Raw genomic sequence first — 17,960 nt, forward strand, 5'->3', positions numbered from 1 at the left:
CCACCGTCTCTGCCTCAGCCTTTGGGGTCCACATATGCAACCTCTCAGTCCTCCCTCTTCCCCAGCAGCCTGCATCTCCGAGAAGCCCCTGCTCTTAGTTTGCACACCCCCTGTGGCCCAGGACCTTCAGCAACAGCATTCCTCAGATGGGCTGCGGATGGGGGTGGGGAGGTGCAGGGCCCAGCCCAGGTTATTTGATATGCATCTTTTTATCTCCTTAATAAGATTAAAACAGGACAGTTTGTCTCTTGATGAGTGACTTGGGCAGGAACCTTCTTTTGAAGAGGTAAAAAATATATCCAAGTCTGGTCAGCATCATATTTCCAGCCATCTCTTTGAGAGGCTTCGAGTCACGCTGGAGGGAGGCAGACCAAGACTCAAATCCCAGGTCTGCCACTGAGTAGCTGTGTGGTCTTGGGCAGGTGTTCACACCTCTCTGTGCTCCAGCTACCTCATCCGTAAACCAGGAACGATAATAGCACTGCCTCACGGGGTTGATGAAAGCTTAGATGAGATGTGAGTATAAAATGCTCGGTCCACTGATGGGCACATGAATGGTCGATAAAAAGTGAGGTACTTTCTACAGAGAGCTGAATTAATTCATCTTATGTTGATTACCATTAGCTTTAGTTTAGCAGGTGACAATTTCTGACCTTGTCCCCACAGTCTGAGAGATCACACCAGGCTACAATCAGGTGTTGCTTCTAAGGGTGGTGCCTGCCTTTAACTGGATCCAAGCAGCAGCAACACAGAGCAGTTTCCAGCCCGGTGCTGATCCCTGCCCCTCAGCCTCCTTTGCCTCGCCTCTGCGGCCTCCGGGGCTCCCTGGGGAGCAGGAGAAGGTGGAAAGAGAGCTGAGAGCCACCAGGGAAGGCAGACAGCTCCCAGGGTGCCATGGGCCTGAGAAGGGAGGAAGGAGGAGGATTACCCAGGAGGGAGTGGAAGGAGATGAGAGGGAAGGGGGGCGGGCAGCAGGCCCCACTCCTCCACCTGCTGCTCTGCGAACAAAGCCAAGAATGATGCAATCCTGGCCTGGTGCAGCTGAGGCTGCAAGGCCCTGAGAGGGAAGTGGGCATCGGGTATGAGGAGGGCAGTGGGCAGCAGGGCAGACGCAGGGGGCCTGTGGACGCCTGACCCTGGGTTCCTAGCCCAACATGTGGCTCCTTCATGTGGCTCCCGGCCTCTACATGACGCCCCTGGCCCAGGGTCAGACCCCTCCCCAAATAGTCACGGCTGCCTCTGAAGCAGGAATCACACATGACGCAACTAGGACATCATTCCAGGCAGCCTCCTCAGAGGGGAGGGCACCTCCCCACGGGGGGAGGGAGACAATGAGAGACCCAGACACTGAGTTGACTCCGAGGCCCCCCCTGGGCCCTTCACCAGCAGGCCTGGCTGCAGGTCTCTGTCCCCCGTTCCTCTCATCCTGGAGACAAAAGGCGAAATCCTCCAGAGAAGGTGGGATGAAGTCTCCAGAGAACCCTAGGGGCCTGCACGAAGTAGTACGTATTTATAGAATAAAACCTAAGGCAGACACTGAGACCAGCCTGGGCTCCCAGTGCCAGGAGGCCCTGGCAGCCCCCTGGGGCAAGGACATCATTAGCAGTTTTCAAGCCAGGGGAGGTGGGGGTGGGGCATGAGGGTGGCCTCCACCAGCCCCTGGGTGCCTCAGCTCCCCACTGTGCCTGGGAGCCAAGAGAACAAAGGCTTCCCCTCTCCCCCCACTGGGAGAAAGAGGTCTTGGCCCATACACCAGGGCCATGGGAGGGTGTGTCATGGGCCAGGGTCCCCAAGGGGACAGGACATTAAATGAGGGGAGCAGAAGAAGACTGGAGATACTGTGTCTAGGAATATTTAAGCCCAGCCTCCCCCACCACCCAGAGCTGAGGGGACAGCTGGGTGGCCTAACCTAGAGGCAGCCACTAGGTGGCAAGAGAAGCCCAACAGCTCAGCCAGCTCCACCTGCCACCACCCGTCCCACAGCCACCCTCCCCTCCTCCCTCCAGCCCACCCCCTCCTCCCTCCAGCCCACCCCCTCCTCCCTCCAGCCCACCCCCCTCCTCCCTCCAGCTCCCCCTTCTCTCCCCCCTCCAGCTCCCCCCTCCCCTCCAGCCCATCCCTCTCTGCAGCCTCGGGTGATGGGGCTCCTGAAGTCTCTTCATTCTTCCTTTCAGCCTTTGGGGAGGCTAAAAGCCCTCAGTCCTTCTCCTCAAAATGCTGCTAATAATTATGATCCCCGTTAGTGCCCGTGGCTATTTATTGAGTGCCGAAGAGGTACCAGGCATTTTACATGCATTATCTCATTCACTCACACATGAGGTGAGTAAAAATACTCTCTCTTTTAAAGAGGAGACAAACCGAGAAAGCATACACGGATTGCCCAAGATCACGACCAGCAAACGGCGGAGCCAGTGCTGAAGCCCAGGTATGCGAATGCTGGGCGGGGTCCTCCCTAGACATTTGCCAGTGGGTGGAGGTGTGGGGAGGAGGTAAAGGACCCCTCAGGTGCATCTGAGAAGTTTTGTCCACCATCTTTACCACCCCCTCTCCCCCACCCCAACCCTTGAGATTCTAGGAAGGTGTCTTAAGTCTCCAGGTGAGTGTGAGGTTTGAAAAGGTTGCCCAAGTGATTCAGGCCCACAGAGTCCCTGCCTGGCTGAGAACCACTGCAGTCCACCCTGCTCCTCTCCTCCAGACTCCATAAGGCATTCCGGGGTCTCCCTCTCGCCAGCATTGCTTCCCGTGAGAATTCCCATTCCAATATGGTTGCCCCCATTCAGCCCCAAAGGTGACTCCAGCCCAGAGGACCTTCCCCCACGGCACCTCCCCTCCTGGCCCGGCTGTCTTGGACCTATTCCATCATTCTCAGCAAACATCCACAGGGGCATTTCTTGGTGTGCTGGCACAGCACTGGGTGGTGGGGGTGGGAGAGAGCAGAAGGCGAACGAGACACAGAACCCACTCTCCACATGCAATAAGAGTTTAACATGTCTAAACCCGGGCCTGCAGTCACTTCTTCTTTTTTTTTTTTTAATTTTATTTATTTATCTTTTTTGAAGAAGAAAATTAGCCCTGAGCTAACATCTGCTGCCAATCCTCCTCTTTTTTTGCCGAGGAAGACTGGCCCTGAGCAAACATCCGTGCCCATCTTCCTCTACTTTCTCTGTGGGACGCCTGCCACAGCATGGCTTGCCAAGAGGTGCCATGTCTGCACCCAGGATCCGAACCAGCGAACCCCGGGCCACCAAAGCAGAACATGCGAACCCAACTGCTGTGCCACCAGGCTGGCCCCTGCAGTCACTTCTATACATGGTGTCCCATTCAACGAAACAGGCCCACATGCAGAAGAAAAGGATGTCTATCTCTAGGGCAGTGTTTTTCATCAACACCAGGGCATGGGAGAGGGTGGCAGCTGCAGGGAAGGGGTGCTAGGAGATGACACCCAATGCACAAGGAAACTTCCCGGAATCTTCTTTGATGTATGGATCCATCACACAGGATAGCTGCTGCCAGACTCTCCCATCCCATTCCAAACCTTCCCAGCTCGTCCCCAGCTCAGCCATTCCCTTCCCACACTTATTTTCCTCTTCCAGCATAAACCTAGCAGCCTCTCCTGTTCCCTGCCTGTCTCATCACCCCTCGACCTGCAGAATAAAGGCTCAGAAACAGGCCACGTTTCTTGGAAGTGGGCAGGGGGAAAGCAGGCCTTGACACCTCATGGGAGGAGATGAGGAGCCCAGGATGTGAAGAGCGCCTGAGCTGAGCTCTCTTGAAACGCAGGGTTTCTGTTAAGGGAGAATTCAGCAATGGGTGGGTCAGTGCAACCTCTGGTCACTGGTCAAAGCCCACTGGCCTACATCAGCAGCATCTTCCACTCAAAGGGCAATGACCCCCCTGTCTTTCTCTCCGATACCATTGGCACCAGGAGGAAGCAGTCCGTGTCCCACCTTTGGAATATCTTGAGTTACAGCTATATCACAGAGTTCACGCTCTCATTCCAACCTTCAATGCTCTTCATGCTTGTATTCCAAAACTTCAATCCCTTGAGAAAATTCTGAAGACTGACATTTAGTGGCTAAAACCACCTTACCTCCATACAATCAGGTTGTCCTATGCAAAAGGTGAAAATCCAGGCTCAAGGCTGGCTGACGAGGGAACCAAGAAGCCCCCCAGGAAGGGGGCTGATCTCACATTTCCTCAACCACCACCACCTGGGGCAGCCCTGGGGCAGGGAGAGAGCTGCGCAGGACACAGGCTCTGTCCCTCACAGACCAGAGGTCACAGTCGAGCAAGCAGGCAGACACGTGAGCAAATATCTTAACAGAGGAAGGCCCATTTGTTTGGGAGTGGCCGGTGAAAATTCCAGAAGTAATACTGGAGCAGAACCTTCAAGGATGAGCAGGAGCTTTGCAGGTGAAGAGGGTGACAGGTAAGGGTCCTTCAGGCAGAGGAGACAGCATGAAGGAAGGTGGAGCGGCAGGAGAAGGGATGCCATGATCTGGGGACTTCAAGTCATGCATTGTGACCGAGTGCAGCCTGCGCAGCGGGGTAAGGGGAAACAGCCTTGAATGTCAAGTCGAGAAGTTAAGATTTTCTGCTCTAGGTTGAAAGTCATTCGTGATTTTAAACTAAGGAAGTGACTTGAGCACATCTTCATTTTGGAAGGACTTTTAGAAAGACTGGAGAGGGGAAACAGGAAGGAGGAGGACCAGTGGGGAAATGGCAGAACTGTCCAGGTTAAAAAAAGAGAACGCCTAAATTGGGACACGGCCTCGAGGAGAAATGCATGATGAAGTCACAGCTCAAATGGGAATCAGTGCATAGGGGCAATGTTACAGTCAAAGTTCCTCTTGCAAATCTCTTGGGAAGGGTCTCTATTAGAGATCAATGATAACCCAGCTAGTGCTTCTTCAGAGCTGTAATCAAGTCTTGTGCCTTTGACTGAGTACCAAATGAAAATGGTTGGTCTTCAGAATCCACATGGCACAAACAGGCACTAGAATCAATATGCACAAGGTGCTCACACTGTGAGAGGCTGGAGGGAACCAAGACAGAAAATCTTCTTTTCCCATCTCATCCTCAATCACGGGGACGCACAGTGGAACGGAGGAGGGAATCTCCCGCACTATCACTATTTGCCATATGCTTGTAATTGAATTCCAGTAAATTAGGTACATGCATGATGACAAGTGAGATGGAACAGCCTTTGTGACAGAATGAAAGTGGTGGCTGAAAGGAGTAGATGAAGAACACAGGAGATGAAGTAGGTGGTTGCAGGTTTTTGGGGTGAAGAGGGTGGGAGACAGTAATTTATTCTGGGCTGTTTCCAAAAGAATCCTTTCTTTCTATGGGCTTTAACATGCAAGTCAAAGGGGACCAATACCTATCTTTCCTAACAAACTATCACTACTATGAATGAGGCTGATTTGAAATGGTGAAAACCGATGTCCCTACTTTCAAGAAACATGAACACTATTGACTGATGCTGTCAGCAAAGATTCCTTACGACTGACAAACTGCATCCAAAGGTGGCCACTACAGCACTTGAATTGCTGATTCTGAGCTCTTTGCATTTTCCCTTGTAAACCCACTTCATAGCTTGGAGCACCCTTTTCTTCCAAAAGGGAAGAAAACTTTACTCAGGAGGAGTCCATGCTGTCATAGAACGGCTCTCAGAATGGATCCGATACTGTTTCATCCTGACATGGACCTGTGACTTGTGAATGAGCTGACCGGGCCAAGTGGGAATTCCGACTCCCTGCTTGAGGCATTTCTAATCGGTCTTGTGAAAACGCAGCTCCTGAGGAATGAGGGTTTCACCTCACTCAGCATGCTTCCCACTCTGAGGATGCAGAGAAATTGCCGAAAATTCCCCAAAACGTGCCAAGGTGGTGGTACACTGGCCCTTGAAGTGGGGAAGCTGGGTGGGACAGTGAAGAGGGGAGATTTGAGAGGCTCCAAGTACACACGGTTGTCAATCAGAGAAACATACCTGGTCCTTTACTCTCCAAAGAGCACAGCTCAAGAGGGAATGGGCCAGAAAGGCAGGAGGGATGCAGGTTAAACTTATGAAAAAGCCTTGACTGCCAGCCTCGGTAAATCCCAGGAATGACTACTATGCTGAAGTATGAACTCTCCCTGGGTAGAGCCCCACGCTGCTGCTCACCAAGGCAAAAAGGGCACAGGCACGTGGCCCCAGAAAGCTCTCTGCAATTGTCCACTTCCTGGGGAAGGAGAAATCAGCTTTGAGCAGTGGCCATCCGCCTCAGGAATTCTTCAGCATCTCGACCCCGGACAAGACCAATTCTGGATGCACTCTGCTTGGCTGAGGCTGGTGGTGGTGTAAGGAGTCATATGAGATGGGAGAGGGATTGAAAACACACACCCAAATAACAGGAAATAATTTCTAAACATTTTTATTTCAAATCTCTGTTCACCCCTCCCCAAAAAGACATGGGTCAGTACAGCAATCATAAAAAGGAGATACAAACACAAGAGTCAAATGTCTCCCGCACTGACACTTACAAAAACCCGGGAATTGTACATGGAGTTTCCCAACAGGACCTGCAGCAGCTACTAACGTCCCTTTACAAGAGTCAAACATGCCTATTGATACAGTATATACAGACACCCCATTCTGGAACTAATCTACAGGGACATCCCAACACCACCCCTCTATCCCCAGAAAAATACCAAAACACACCCAAAGTGCATTTGTTTTGTTTATATCAAAACATCTTTCCCTTTCCCCACCCACCCTCAGACCCTCCCACCCCATTTAAGATTGGCCTGCAAGTCTATTTTAACCATTTAGTAATTTTTTATAGTTTATGAAAATAAATTATACAGCAACTATTTTAATAAATTAAGCACAAAAAGGGAGAAAAACTAAATGGGAAGACAAAAGCCAGGCCACGCTTTGGCTTGGAGGAGGGCAGGGTGGCCGAAGAGGACAGAAGTGGTTGCAGGGGGTGTGGCTCCCCTTCTGGTGAAGAACTGGCAACCACTCGAGCCCAGAATGACACCCTTCTTCATTGAGTTTCTTAAAAACAACCAAAAAATGTACAGCAGGGGCTGTGCCACGGGCAGCACCAGTTTGGGCATTCCAACAACTGGCCTGCCCCCAGAGCAGTGCCTGGATTATGCTAGTCCCTTGGGAAAGGTTCTGGGCCTAACAGTGAGGGGCAGGTCCCTGTTCAAGGGAGCACCAAGGATGGAGCAGTCAGACCAGCCTTCCTGCTCCACCTGAGCTGAGTAAGGGGCTTAGGACGCAGCTCTGAGCGGGGCTGTGCGGTTTGTGGTTATCCTGGCTTCTGATCAAGAGTGTCCTAAGCTTTCCTTGCACTCTACCTCCAGAAGCAACAGCAACTACGATTGCAGTCCAGCTGCAACCAGACATTCAGGTCTTCCAGCCTCAGCTGGCTGCTTTTTGCCTGCCCCTTGATGCCTCTTGGCATGGCAAAGGACTAGGGGGTGGGGGGAGGGGGTGGAGCAGTTCCAGGTACCCTCTAAATGAGATGCAATGGATGAAATGGGCGTGAAGGCATGTCACAGACTCAGCATGCAGGACTGGCTTCCTGGGAGGTAGATGGGAGTGAGACGGGACGGGAAAAGGGGTAGAGAGGACAGGAAAGCGGCACCTACCAGGAAGGTGAAGAAGTGATGAAAAGGACAGAGACAACATGGAACCTACATGTAAAGAAAGGTCTTTCCCTGGCAGATGAGAGTCAATATCTTAAATACAATTCACTCTTCTATTTTTCTAACTGCAGCACCTGAGTCTCCAGTGCCCCTGGCTCTGTGGTCCAACCCCCATCTCACTCCTCCCAAGGCTTTGCTCTCCATCTTCTCAAGGCCTCCTGTCATTTTGTGCTGAGCATGAAGGCTCCAATGTCAAAACAGGATGGATCACGGGGACTGGCAGACTCGACTTTGCCTTTTTGAGCTTTGTGGCCCAGTAATCCCATAGCTATCATGGGGGGAGGGGGTCACACTTTTCTTTATTTATTTTTTCTTTTTTAATAAAAAAAGTTTTACTCCCCAGGAGCAAATAAATCATTTCGAACTACTGATAAACACTGCTGCAGTGAAAAGAAAGATGGCTACATGTATGCAATAGCACAAATTCAGTGTAAGAAGAGCTGTGTTGACGATTAGAGATAAAAATCATTTATCCATTCCCCCCTTTCCCACAAACCAAACCAAGAGGATTCCCATAGGGAAAATGTCTAACTCAGAAGCTCTTCCCTTAGGGACAGGGGGCGTGTCATTCTCTTCAAAGTGGAAAACAAATGGCAGGTCTCCCCCCAGTAGAGATGCTCTCAACACCCCAACCAGTGGCAAGACTTCTGCAAATGAAGACGCACACACGGGCGCACACATGTGCACACACAGACGTGCAGACCTCCTTCCAGCAGCCGTAGGGCTGGATCCCAGTGCCTAGTCCTCCAGCTTCAGGGCTCAGAGCCAGGGCGAGGCGCAGGGCAGGGAAGGATCAGACCTAGGGGGAAAGTCCCTCCTATCCTGCTTCCTGCGGGGACCCCAGGGCTGCAAGCAGGCCAGGCTCTTCATGGGCCTGGGATGGGGCTGAAAAGGCCGCTCCCCAGGGCATCCGGCTCTACCCCAACCTCTGACACCCGGATCTGGGGGCACTAATCCCCGCCCCACACTCCTCAGGTCCTCCTGGTGTGCGCGGTAGGGGTGTTTGCAGCTATCTCCACATCACTCCCAACCTCAACACGGGGCCTACACAGTCAGCCCCAGGGAAAAGGAGCTAAGGAGGAGGGTAGAAACCGTGGCAGCAAGCTCTCTGCCAAGCCTTTCCTCCCAGGAAGCTGGTGCCGCAGGCCACGGCTCCCATTCCAGGGTGTTACATTCACTATATCTAGGCACAGGCAGGTGACCAGGCCAAGGTCATTGCCAATGGTCCCAAACTGCCAGTTGTCACCCACTGATCTAGTCCCCACACCAAAGCCCCGCCCTCCTTACTCCTGTGCTCCTACCACAGCACATGCACTTCAAGTAACAGCGAGTTATAGCAGTAGTTGTCACTGGCTCACAGTGGTTCACGCCTGTCCCAAGGAAAGTTACAGTAGATCAATCATAAACAAGCGAGCGTTACACAGGCAGGGCCTGAGGGTCCTGACATCAGCCGTCCACTGAGAAATGGATGATGAGTCCCTAACAGGGAGAACCTTCTCCAGTTTATGACTTTAAAACCACCACCAAAAAGGAATGCATTTCCTCTGTAGATGCATTTCAATGAGCTCTACACAGACCTGGCAAAGCAGGGGCTGGGCCCAGGCAGAAGAGGTGAAAGGGAAGCGCTGACCGGCCAGCTGCTTCTGCCCCCAACCCTGTTTACTCTCTGACCAGGCTGTCACCTCAGCCAACTGCCCCACTGCCGCCTCTTCCTCCTCACCCGCTGATGGAGCCTATCTCCTCTTTCGCGACTCTGTCTTGTAGTCCACTCTACTGGGGAAGGACCATGCTACAGCCTGGACGGTGACCAATGCACAGACAGCTCATGGACACAGGTAAACACTGCCCTTCCAGGAGAAGAAGGAAGGATGGTGGGGAGGCTGGGTCACACCTCCTCAGCTGGTTTGGTTTTGCACCTGAGTGTATGAATTCTCCCACAGAAACCCCTGGTACCACAAGGGGTACAGGGGCTCACCCAGGCTGTGTAGAGAGCAGTGAGCTCCCAGGCTACGGGCAGGAACTGGCTGACTTCCGGCTTGGGGCTCTACTTCACCATTATAACCCCTCAGCATTCAGATCTGCCTGATACACGGGAAGTTTCGCTCGAGACCATAGCACTTTGAAAGGATTCTTTGCTGCTCTGCTGTGCACTCAGGACTGTGCGCTGTTCAGGACATGCCATGAGGATTCTGCCTCCACACTTTTGTTCATGTTTCTCATCTCACTGTCCTGCCCTCGCCTACGACCCAAAGCCTCACAACCATGGAGCTTTCCTGACCATCTGGTCTACCCTGATCTTATCCATTCTGAATTCCTTTACAGACAGCCCTTGATTCTCTCTGCCACACTGAGTCATCCTCCAGTTGCTTCATGTGTGGCAGTCACCTAAAAGTTCCCTCAGCCCAGATATCACGTCTTCCACCTCTTGTGTTTTCCACAGCTTCTAGACCACAGCAAGGCAAGCACATACTAAAAATAATTTTACAATTATGAGTGGCAAAAATGGTAAAAAAAAAAAAAAGAAAAGAAAAGAAAAAGAAAAGATCCCAGGTAGCTGCACATCAGCCGCTCGAGGATCACAACCGACTGCAGACTGCAGGCTCCACAGCGGGCTGGGCCTTTGCAGGATAGCAAGTTAGTCTGCACCCTCAGGAGGCAAGACTCACGAGTTACGCCGATTTCTGGGATCACAATCTTAACTGGTGGGTAATATGACCATGGAAGCCAAGGAGAGAAAAGGTACCTCAGGACAAATCAGAGGGGGACTGTGTTTATGCTACAAAGCTCAATTTGTGGGCCACTTCTTTGAAGCCAGGTAACTATGCAAGTTCCTCCCAACTTAGCTACAAGGAGGAAGACTGGTCATTCCATGCAGGACGTAAGGCAGAAGGCCAGATGAGGCAGATTACCAAGACACGGGGCTTCACCCCGATCCAGGAAACCACAAACCCAACAATATTATTTATCTCATGAGATGAGGCAGATATAAGCAGAGGGGAACCAAAAGAAGCAGTCTAATGGAACACCTACTGAAAAAGAGTAATAAAGACCAAACAGCTCAATTTTTACATCTTAATAGCAAACCCTTCCCCAGAGTAACTCCACAGAAAAGCAAACTCATAATGTTATGATTTGACAATGGCCTGCTTCATAAAAAATTAAAGACCAGTGAAAAGCACTGGCGTTTTTCTCCCTCCTCCTCCACTCCCACCTGGGAGACAGGTAACTCTCAAATCAGCATCTGACAGACTTTCCAGTGAAAGGAGGGCAAATAGGATCTGACTCAGGAAAATGTTTGCATTGCTAGAAAGAACACAGGAGAATTAAGAAGCCCTTGCTACCTCCCATCCCAGAAGTGGGACAACAGTGATAAACCCAAAACCGTGAGATGTAATGCTCTCCTCCTTGCCGATCTGGGGACCTCCCATTCAGGCTGAGTCACCACAGAGCTTTCTCTAGGAAGAGCACAGTGACAATGGCTTCCTTTCTCACCTTGCTCCACATTCCCTCTCACTAGCTGACAGACATATGGAGGTAAGCAACACTGACTCCTAAGTCACGGGTACAGTTTGCCATTAAGGATCTGGAAGCGCGCTCCACTAACTCTAGCAGCCCACGACTGGAGCTCTGAACTGCTCAGGTGATGAGAAGAACTATTGCCTTAACAGCTGGCAGAAGCAACAGGAATGATGTTACCATGACCAGAGTGAAATGTACAGTTATCTCGAGGGGAATGAGTTGAGGGTAGAGGAAGAATGGGGCTAACTTGAGGTCACAAAACTTAGGAATTCAGTAAAATAAAACTAACAGATTCTTTCAGAGGTGATCCCGAAATCAGGTTCCTAAACCTTAAAAGGAACGGATGTGAGGAGTCACTGTTTCCCCTGCAGAGGCCACTTGCCAGTTTCTGTCCGCTAATCTGCTTTCAAGACCACCCACCCTCCTCTCCTTCCTGCTCCTCCTGCGGCTGCCCTTGCTCACAGAGAAGCAGATTCTGATCCCTCGGAAACTCCCAGCTTGATCTGCACTTCTGACTCCTTCTCTTCCCTTCTTCAAAGTCAGTGGCGAAGACTCGCACTCTGCCTTTGGCACCAGCTGAATGACCGTCACTGGCAATCAATCCCCTGCCCCCACTTCCCTTCCTTCGGACCTGCTCACCCTTGGACCACTTCCAATGCCATGGGCACAAACCCCAGCCGCCTTTAACGTGAGTTTTCCATACCGAGAAATGCAAATATCCAAAACAAAATTTCTGAAAAAGGAACAGTGTTGAGACTTCTTTCAGTTTTCCAAGCAGCTCATCCAGTTCCGGGACACCACAGGGGCTGGATGGGAAGGGTGGCGCCCCACTCAGAGAGGACGGCTGTGTGCTTCTTCCAAGCCCCAGGGTCACGAGGGGAACCAAAGTCTTCGTGCAGAGGATCCCAACCCTTCCTATTTCCTCTTGCCTTTCCTCACTCCTCTTTTCATGGTGGCTTCATTTGGTTCTTCAAAACTGGAGCTTAGCAACCAAATGCCTAGGTAAAAAAGTGGAAAAAATTAGAGTGGTTCAACAGAGTGGAACCAAAATGGAGCGAAGAAGAGCCTGGCCTCTGGAGGTGAAGAAGTACAGCTAAGGAGAACGGAGTCTGGACAGCCAGACACTTCCACAAACACTGTGGCTGGCTAGCGATGTAGCAAACGGCCCTTGTCAGGGGGGCCTGAGCAGCCAACGACATGGACGCCAAAAAAAGGTCCTAAAATAACTAATAAATATATCCCACCACATTGCCCAACTTCTCTCTTCCCTTTTCTCTTTAATTTTCCACCCACTCTTTTTCCCACTTCTTCTCAGAGGCCAACCTGCTCGAGGGGCTAAAAAAGGAACTGAGCCCCTGGAGTAAGCCGTTGTGAGCTTGGCTAGGAACAGCTGTAGGTCTCTGCAGCTTCTGGCTAGAGAAGAGCGCTGACATAATCACAAAGGCCAGTGCAGCTCTAGCCTCTGATGTAAGAAGGGCACTGTTGCAGCTGTTGCTCTGTCCTGACTCCAAGTACCCCGGCATGAAATCCCCCAGGTAACAGCAGGCACAGAACTCTCAAATTAAAATTGGCCTGACTAAAAGAAGTCTTAAGGGCCAAATTTCACACCTTGAAGACCTTTCCCTTGGGAAGTGTCATTACTTTTCTTCATGGGGTCCCAGGGTCTAACCAGGAGCAAGTACAGCATGATGCTTGTTCCTTGCCACAGGCAACAAAGTGTCAGAGCAAACAGAGAGCCTGGGAGTTCAGTTCAACCCTCTGCCAGTAAATGGCTGCCCCCACACTCATGACAAATGGCTACCCCTGGCCTATCCCTGATCGTATCACGGCCCTTCCCATTTCAGGGCCTTTATACTTACAGGACCTCTTGCCCAGAATGCTCTGCTCCCACATCCTCTCATGGCTGACTCCTTGATATTCAGCTCTCAGCTAAAATGTCACCTCCTCACAGGAGCCTTCCTGGATCACCCAAACTTGAGTAGTATCTCACCACTAATCACTAAATTTCACCCAGCTTTATTTTCCTCATAACATGCACAGTCAACTGTAATTAGCCCGTTCATTTCTTTACATGTTTGCTGTCTGTCTCTATGCAGACTGCAGCTCAGGGAGAACAGGGCTTTCGATGACCAGCACTCTCTTCCCCAGTTCACACTGGGTGCTTAACAAACATGGAGATATCTGCTGAGTGAAGAAACAAATGGGGCGCTCACTAACTCCTGTGGAAAACCATCCCATTTTGGACCTCTTCTAAAGCTGGACTGAAAGCTAACTCCTTCTAACTTACATCCATTGTGGTCCTTGTCCTGCCCCTGGAACCACACAGAGAAAGTTTAATCACTCATCCTTAGGAAAATCCATCAAACACTTGGGCTATCAAGGCCCTCTTACCCTAAAACTTCTCTGCTCCATGTTAACCATTTATTCCCCATATGATGAAGTCTGAAGCCCTCCCCTATCCTGAGTCTTTCTCTGACTGTGCTCCTGGCCACGTGGGTTCCTCCTAAGGCACAGCACCTGCAGAAGTGGTGCTCTAACTGAAGGGTCCTAATGACTCCTCAAGGGTGCAGTCGAGCAGGTGAGCCTCCCTAGTTCCCTTCTACCTTCCCAGACTAATTTCAACTGCAAAGCCACCAAGTAGAGAAATCCTCCTAGGCATTAGCATTTAGATGTTTTAGGCGTCGCTTCCAAGGGCATACAAAATTACGTATAATTGCAGGTATGATAAGAGATTGTACACCCAATCCAGGATCCTTTAAGTTAAAACTCTACAGCCTCCCAGAGTTAGCATTTCTTGATCTCGCTTCTTCATTGTTTCTCGCCTTGTTAACCCTTATTAGCCTGGCTCACGTGCTTTTCCCCAATAGCACAGGATCAGGGACTTCCAGCGCCAAGAGGAAACAGACAACTGGGCTCAGAAAAACCCATGGGATATAAACACCAATTGTCACTCTCTCCCATTATGAACAGAGCAGAGAGAATGGAGAGATTAAAGCCCCCTTTTCCTGCTAAGGCGACTGCTCCTGTGGTTTTTCCCCTTAAGTTTGTTTTCTGCGGGGGATGGGAGTGGAGAACAGAGAAGGTTAGAAGCAGAAGTATTCAATTCCTAAAAAGGACACTCCAGCGCCAGCCCTGTGGCAGAGTGGTTAAAGTTCCGTGCATTCCACTTTGGAGGCCTGGGTTCACAGGTTTGGATCCCAGGTGCGATCTACACCACTTGACAAGCCATGCTGTGGTAGTGACCCACATACAAAGTAGAGGAAGACTAGCACAGGGCTAATCTTCCTCAGCAAAAAAAAAAGGACACTCCACACTAAGAGGAAAGATGGAGGGCACTGCACCCCGCAGTAGATCACTAGAATGTGAAATGGTGCAGGTAACCCACACTACCAAATTGCAACTGCAATTCTGTTCCCGCCTCTCCTCTACCTTTCAATGTTCCTACTAATGCAATTTAAAAGACTAATTAGAATTCATCTGCACAAACCAGTATTCCAAGACATTTTATGGGAAAATAAATGAGTAGAACTCAGTCAGTGTAGCAACAGGAGAATAGCCTCTTAGATAAATGAATTCCTTGGTTAATTCACTTATTCTTTCAAACGATTTACTTTTCAGTGGCCCAAGTGGCACTCTAAGTAGAAGAGCAAGCTATTTTTCCTCAGCCCCATGTTCCAAGCCTTGGGACACAGTGCAGCTCTCACTGACGTGCATGCCTATTGCAATTAAAGGCACGCTTGCCTCCCTGTGATGAAGTTTTTTTTCCCTTTGGTTTCCCACTTTATGTGTCATTCGTGCAAGATCAGGGAGAGCAGCCAAAGTATGAGAGAAGGCTGCACACTTAGCTACACTTGTGTGTCCTCCTTATTTACACTCAGTGATGAGCCTGCATGCTGCATGGCAAACATTCTTTAAGCCTCTCAGGTCCATCTGCTCTTCTCTCAACTGGGGTATGTGTCCCCTTGGGGACTCCATTATCAGATGTGGTAACTTTATGGGCAGATGCCTGCATCGGGGGTATACACAGGGTGAGGGGAGAGAGACAAGGCCCAATGCATGACAATAACTGCCCAGGAAGAGACCTGACTGGACAGAGAGCCAAGAGCTCATACCCTTGGTGGTGAGCAGCAGGGGCCCCTCGCTACGTGGAAGGTTCCACTTCTTGCTTCTGTTTGGAAATGAGCTGCGCCTCCTTTAGAGACAGGTATACCTCTTCCTGAGGATCATAGTAGTAGAATTTTCGGATGTAAGAGATCAGAGGTCTGTAAAAACACAAGAGGGATACACACAAGGTGTTATTTACATAGATTATAAAAGAAAGACCACCTCTGTTCAACCCTTCCCCCTTTTCAATCCCTGTATGGCTGAGGCTACACTAAAGACTCTGCCGCCCTGGCCACACTCCCATTTCTTCACTTACAGTTCTGTCTCTCTCCCTCCACCCTTCACAGAGACTGCAGAACGGAGGCCGACCCACACACACCTGCCTCCCTTCTGGCTGCAAAGTGACAGCTCTAGAGTTAGGTGCTAAGACACAGCAGAAGTGAAAGGATGAGGCCTGTGAATGCTGCCAGGCTCTGCCTGTGCAATCAGCTTGCAGGCCTCACTAACAGTTGTAACTAACCCACCCTCCTGCCCCAACCCTGAAGACCCCATTGTACTTAGGCAGTGGGAGATCCGGAATGTGATCTATCCGGACGAGCTGTCGGATTCGGAACCTGCAAAGGTGCTGGAGGGATTTGACATTGCTGAATCGGGACACAGGATAGAGCAGCTGGACTGGAGTTGGTGGCAGTCCTTCAAGAATGAAAATCAAGAGAAATAATCAGAGGGAACAATGCAGCTAACCACAATTTCTCTTATGAAGAGACCCAGCAAAGGGAAATGGGGCTTCTTTATAGTTCACACCTGTGTTCTGTGCAAATCTCCCTTCCACAAAGGACTGCTGATTTCCATTTGCAGAAGCGCCACTACCATATTTCACACTCAGGAGAATCTACGATCCTCTACCGAGGGCCTCCCCAGCGTCGCTCTTAGCACCTGAGAGTCTTGCTCTTCAGAACAGCCCAATTAAAAATGCCAAGCTAGAGACTTTCCTTGGAGCCAAGCAGCCAATCCCAGGTCTGAGGCTCTCAGTGAAGGGCAAGAATCAAAAGCACCGGTGTTGGGAAGGGAAGATACTTGTTCAGCACATCTAGCAGTATACTGAAGCGGAGGGCTCAGAAAGGCTGTGCTGAGGGGTCCCCAGCAAATTCCAGCTGAGAGGCTGGTAAGCAGAAGGCAACAGCTGAGACCAAAGTTGACAAGCCTATGACTCCTGCCATTACTTCGAACTGGAACCATCAGTTTTAACCACCTCTATTTCCTATCCACCACCACCCTCCTTGATTCTGAATTTTTAGGCTGGGTACAGGAACAGAAAAAAAGAGGATGATGCTATTAAAAGAAAAGCAACTACAGTTGCTTGGGCAAGGTGGAATTAGTAGCACTCAGTGCAGAAGTGCCTGCTGACTGATGCCAGCCAGGAGCCCCACACCGTGTTTCATGAGTATCAGCAGGCTCTGCGCAGGGAAATTCCAACCCACTAAAGGTCAAAGCCACAGAATGGAGACACCCAGACTGGCAGGGACACTGAAACAGGTTCAAAGGAACAAAGCATATCCTCGTTTCAATAAACAAAGGGGCAATGGAAGGTAAATAAGCAAACTGCTCTCAGAAAGAATCTGAGTTGCAAAATCTTTGAAAGAATTCTTTTCTCAGTCATCGTCATATCAAAAGAAATTCTGTACACACAACTTGTTAGAAAATAAAATATGTACTATTTTTGGAGTTTAATTTCAAAGAGCGTTTAAATTTTGTTTGGAGCCGTGAGAAGAAAAAATTAAAGCTTGCAGATTGCCTCTCAAAGCCTTTTCATGGTCACTGACAACTGAGTTTATAAAAAAACCCAAAAAACCAAAACGAAATACATATTATACTGTTAATAAACAAGTAAGCTTATCTTAAAAACATTTAACTCATTTAGGCTTCAAAACTATACTTTGAGACAAACACCACTGTTTTATCCCCATTTCACATATAAAGAAACTGAGGCCTATTGGGCTTAGAGAACTTGCTCATGGCACAGACCCAACAGAGCTGGCCTGTCTTGAACCCCTGGCTCTGCGTGAGGAAGAGTTTAGCCCAGGGAAGCTCTCAGGGGTGTTCTCTGTCTGACAGGGGCCGTCACAGCACCATGATTCATGACCAGCCTCTCGGAGTCCTCTCCTCACTCCACCTCTTCAGGCCTAAGGCTTGTATTTTGAAGCACTGCAGCCCTCCTCCACCCACGTGGGCTGTCCTCTCCTCCCACACCATTAAAAAAAAAATTCACACATGAATTTCTCTCTTGAATATATTTAAATTCAAGTGGTTTTCAAAAATGATTTGGGGTTCAAATGCCTCTTTGAATTTACCCTTTCTCTCATGTTTTAAAAATATTCTTTAGTAAATTAAACTATGGCAAACAGAAAGCTTTTGGGGGTTGGTTGTAATATTGCTAAATTCAACATGATGTTTCAGAGATAAAAGTAATTTATGTATCTCATTATTTATTCCCAAAGACACAGTACGATAGGACTTGTGCTTAAAGAGATGAGGGTAATAAGCAGCATACAATTATCTGATTGTTTGCCTACTTGAATTTTAATGACCATATATACTTGCCTATTATATTGTGTTACTTTTAGCCTTAGGTTCAT

General features: G+C 49.7%; 1 protein-coding gene across 2 annotated transcripts in view; it reads right to left on the reverse strand.

The window, feature by feature from the left end:
- Positions 1 to 6,400: 6,400 nt before the first annotated feature.
- Positions 6,401 to 17,960, reverse strand: part of SOCS7 (suppressor of cytokine signaling 7) — a 29,962-nt gene continuing 18,402 nt past the window's right edge. For both annotated transcript variants that reach the window (XM_070560525.1, XM_070560526.1), the window contains 3 exons: positions 15,882 to 16,017; positions 15,333 to 15,482; positions 6,401 to 12,218 (listed from right to left, as the gene is read on the reverse strand). In XM_070560525.1, the coding sequence (XP_070416626.1) occupies positions 15,362 to 15,482; positions 15,882 to 16,017 (257 nt within the window). In that variant the 3' untranslated portion in view covers positions 6,401 to 12,218; positions 15,333 to 15,361. The remainder of the gene's footprint in view (positions 12,219 to 15,332; positions 15,483 to 15,881; positions 16,018 to 17,960) is intronic.

This window comes from Equus przewalskii, chromosome 10 (assembly GCF_037783145.1).
Source record: "Equus przewalskii isolate Varuska chromosome 10, EquPr2, whole genome shotgun sequence".
Taxonomy (NCBI): domain Eukaryota; kingdom Metazoa; phylum Chordata; class Mammalia; order Perissodactyla; family Equidae; genus Equus; species Equus przewalskii.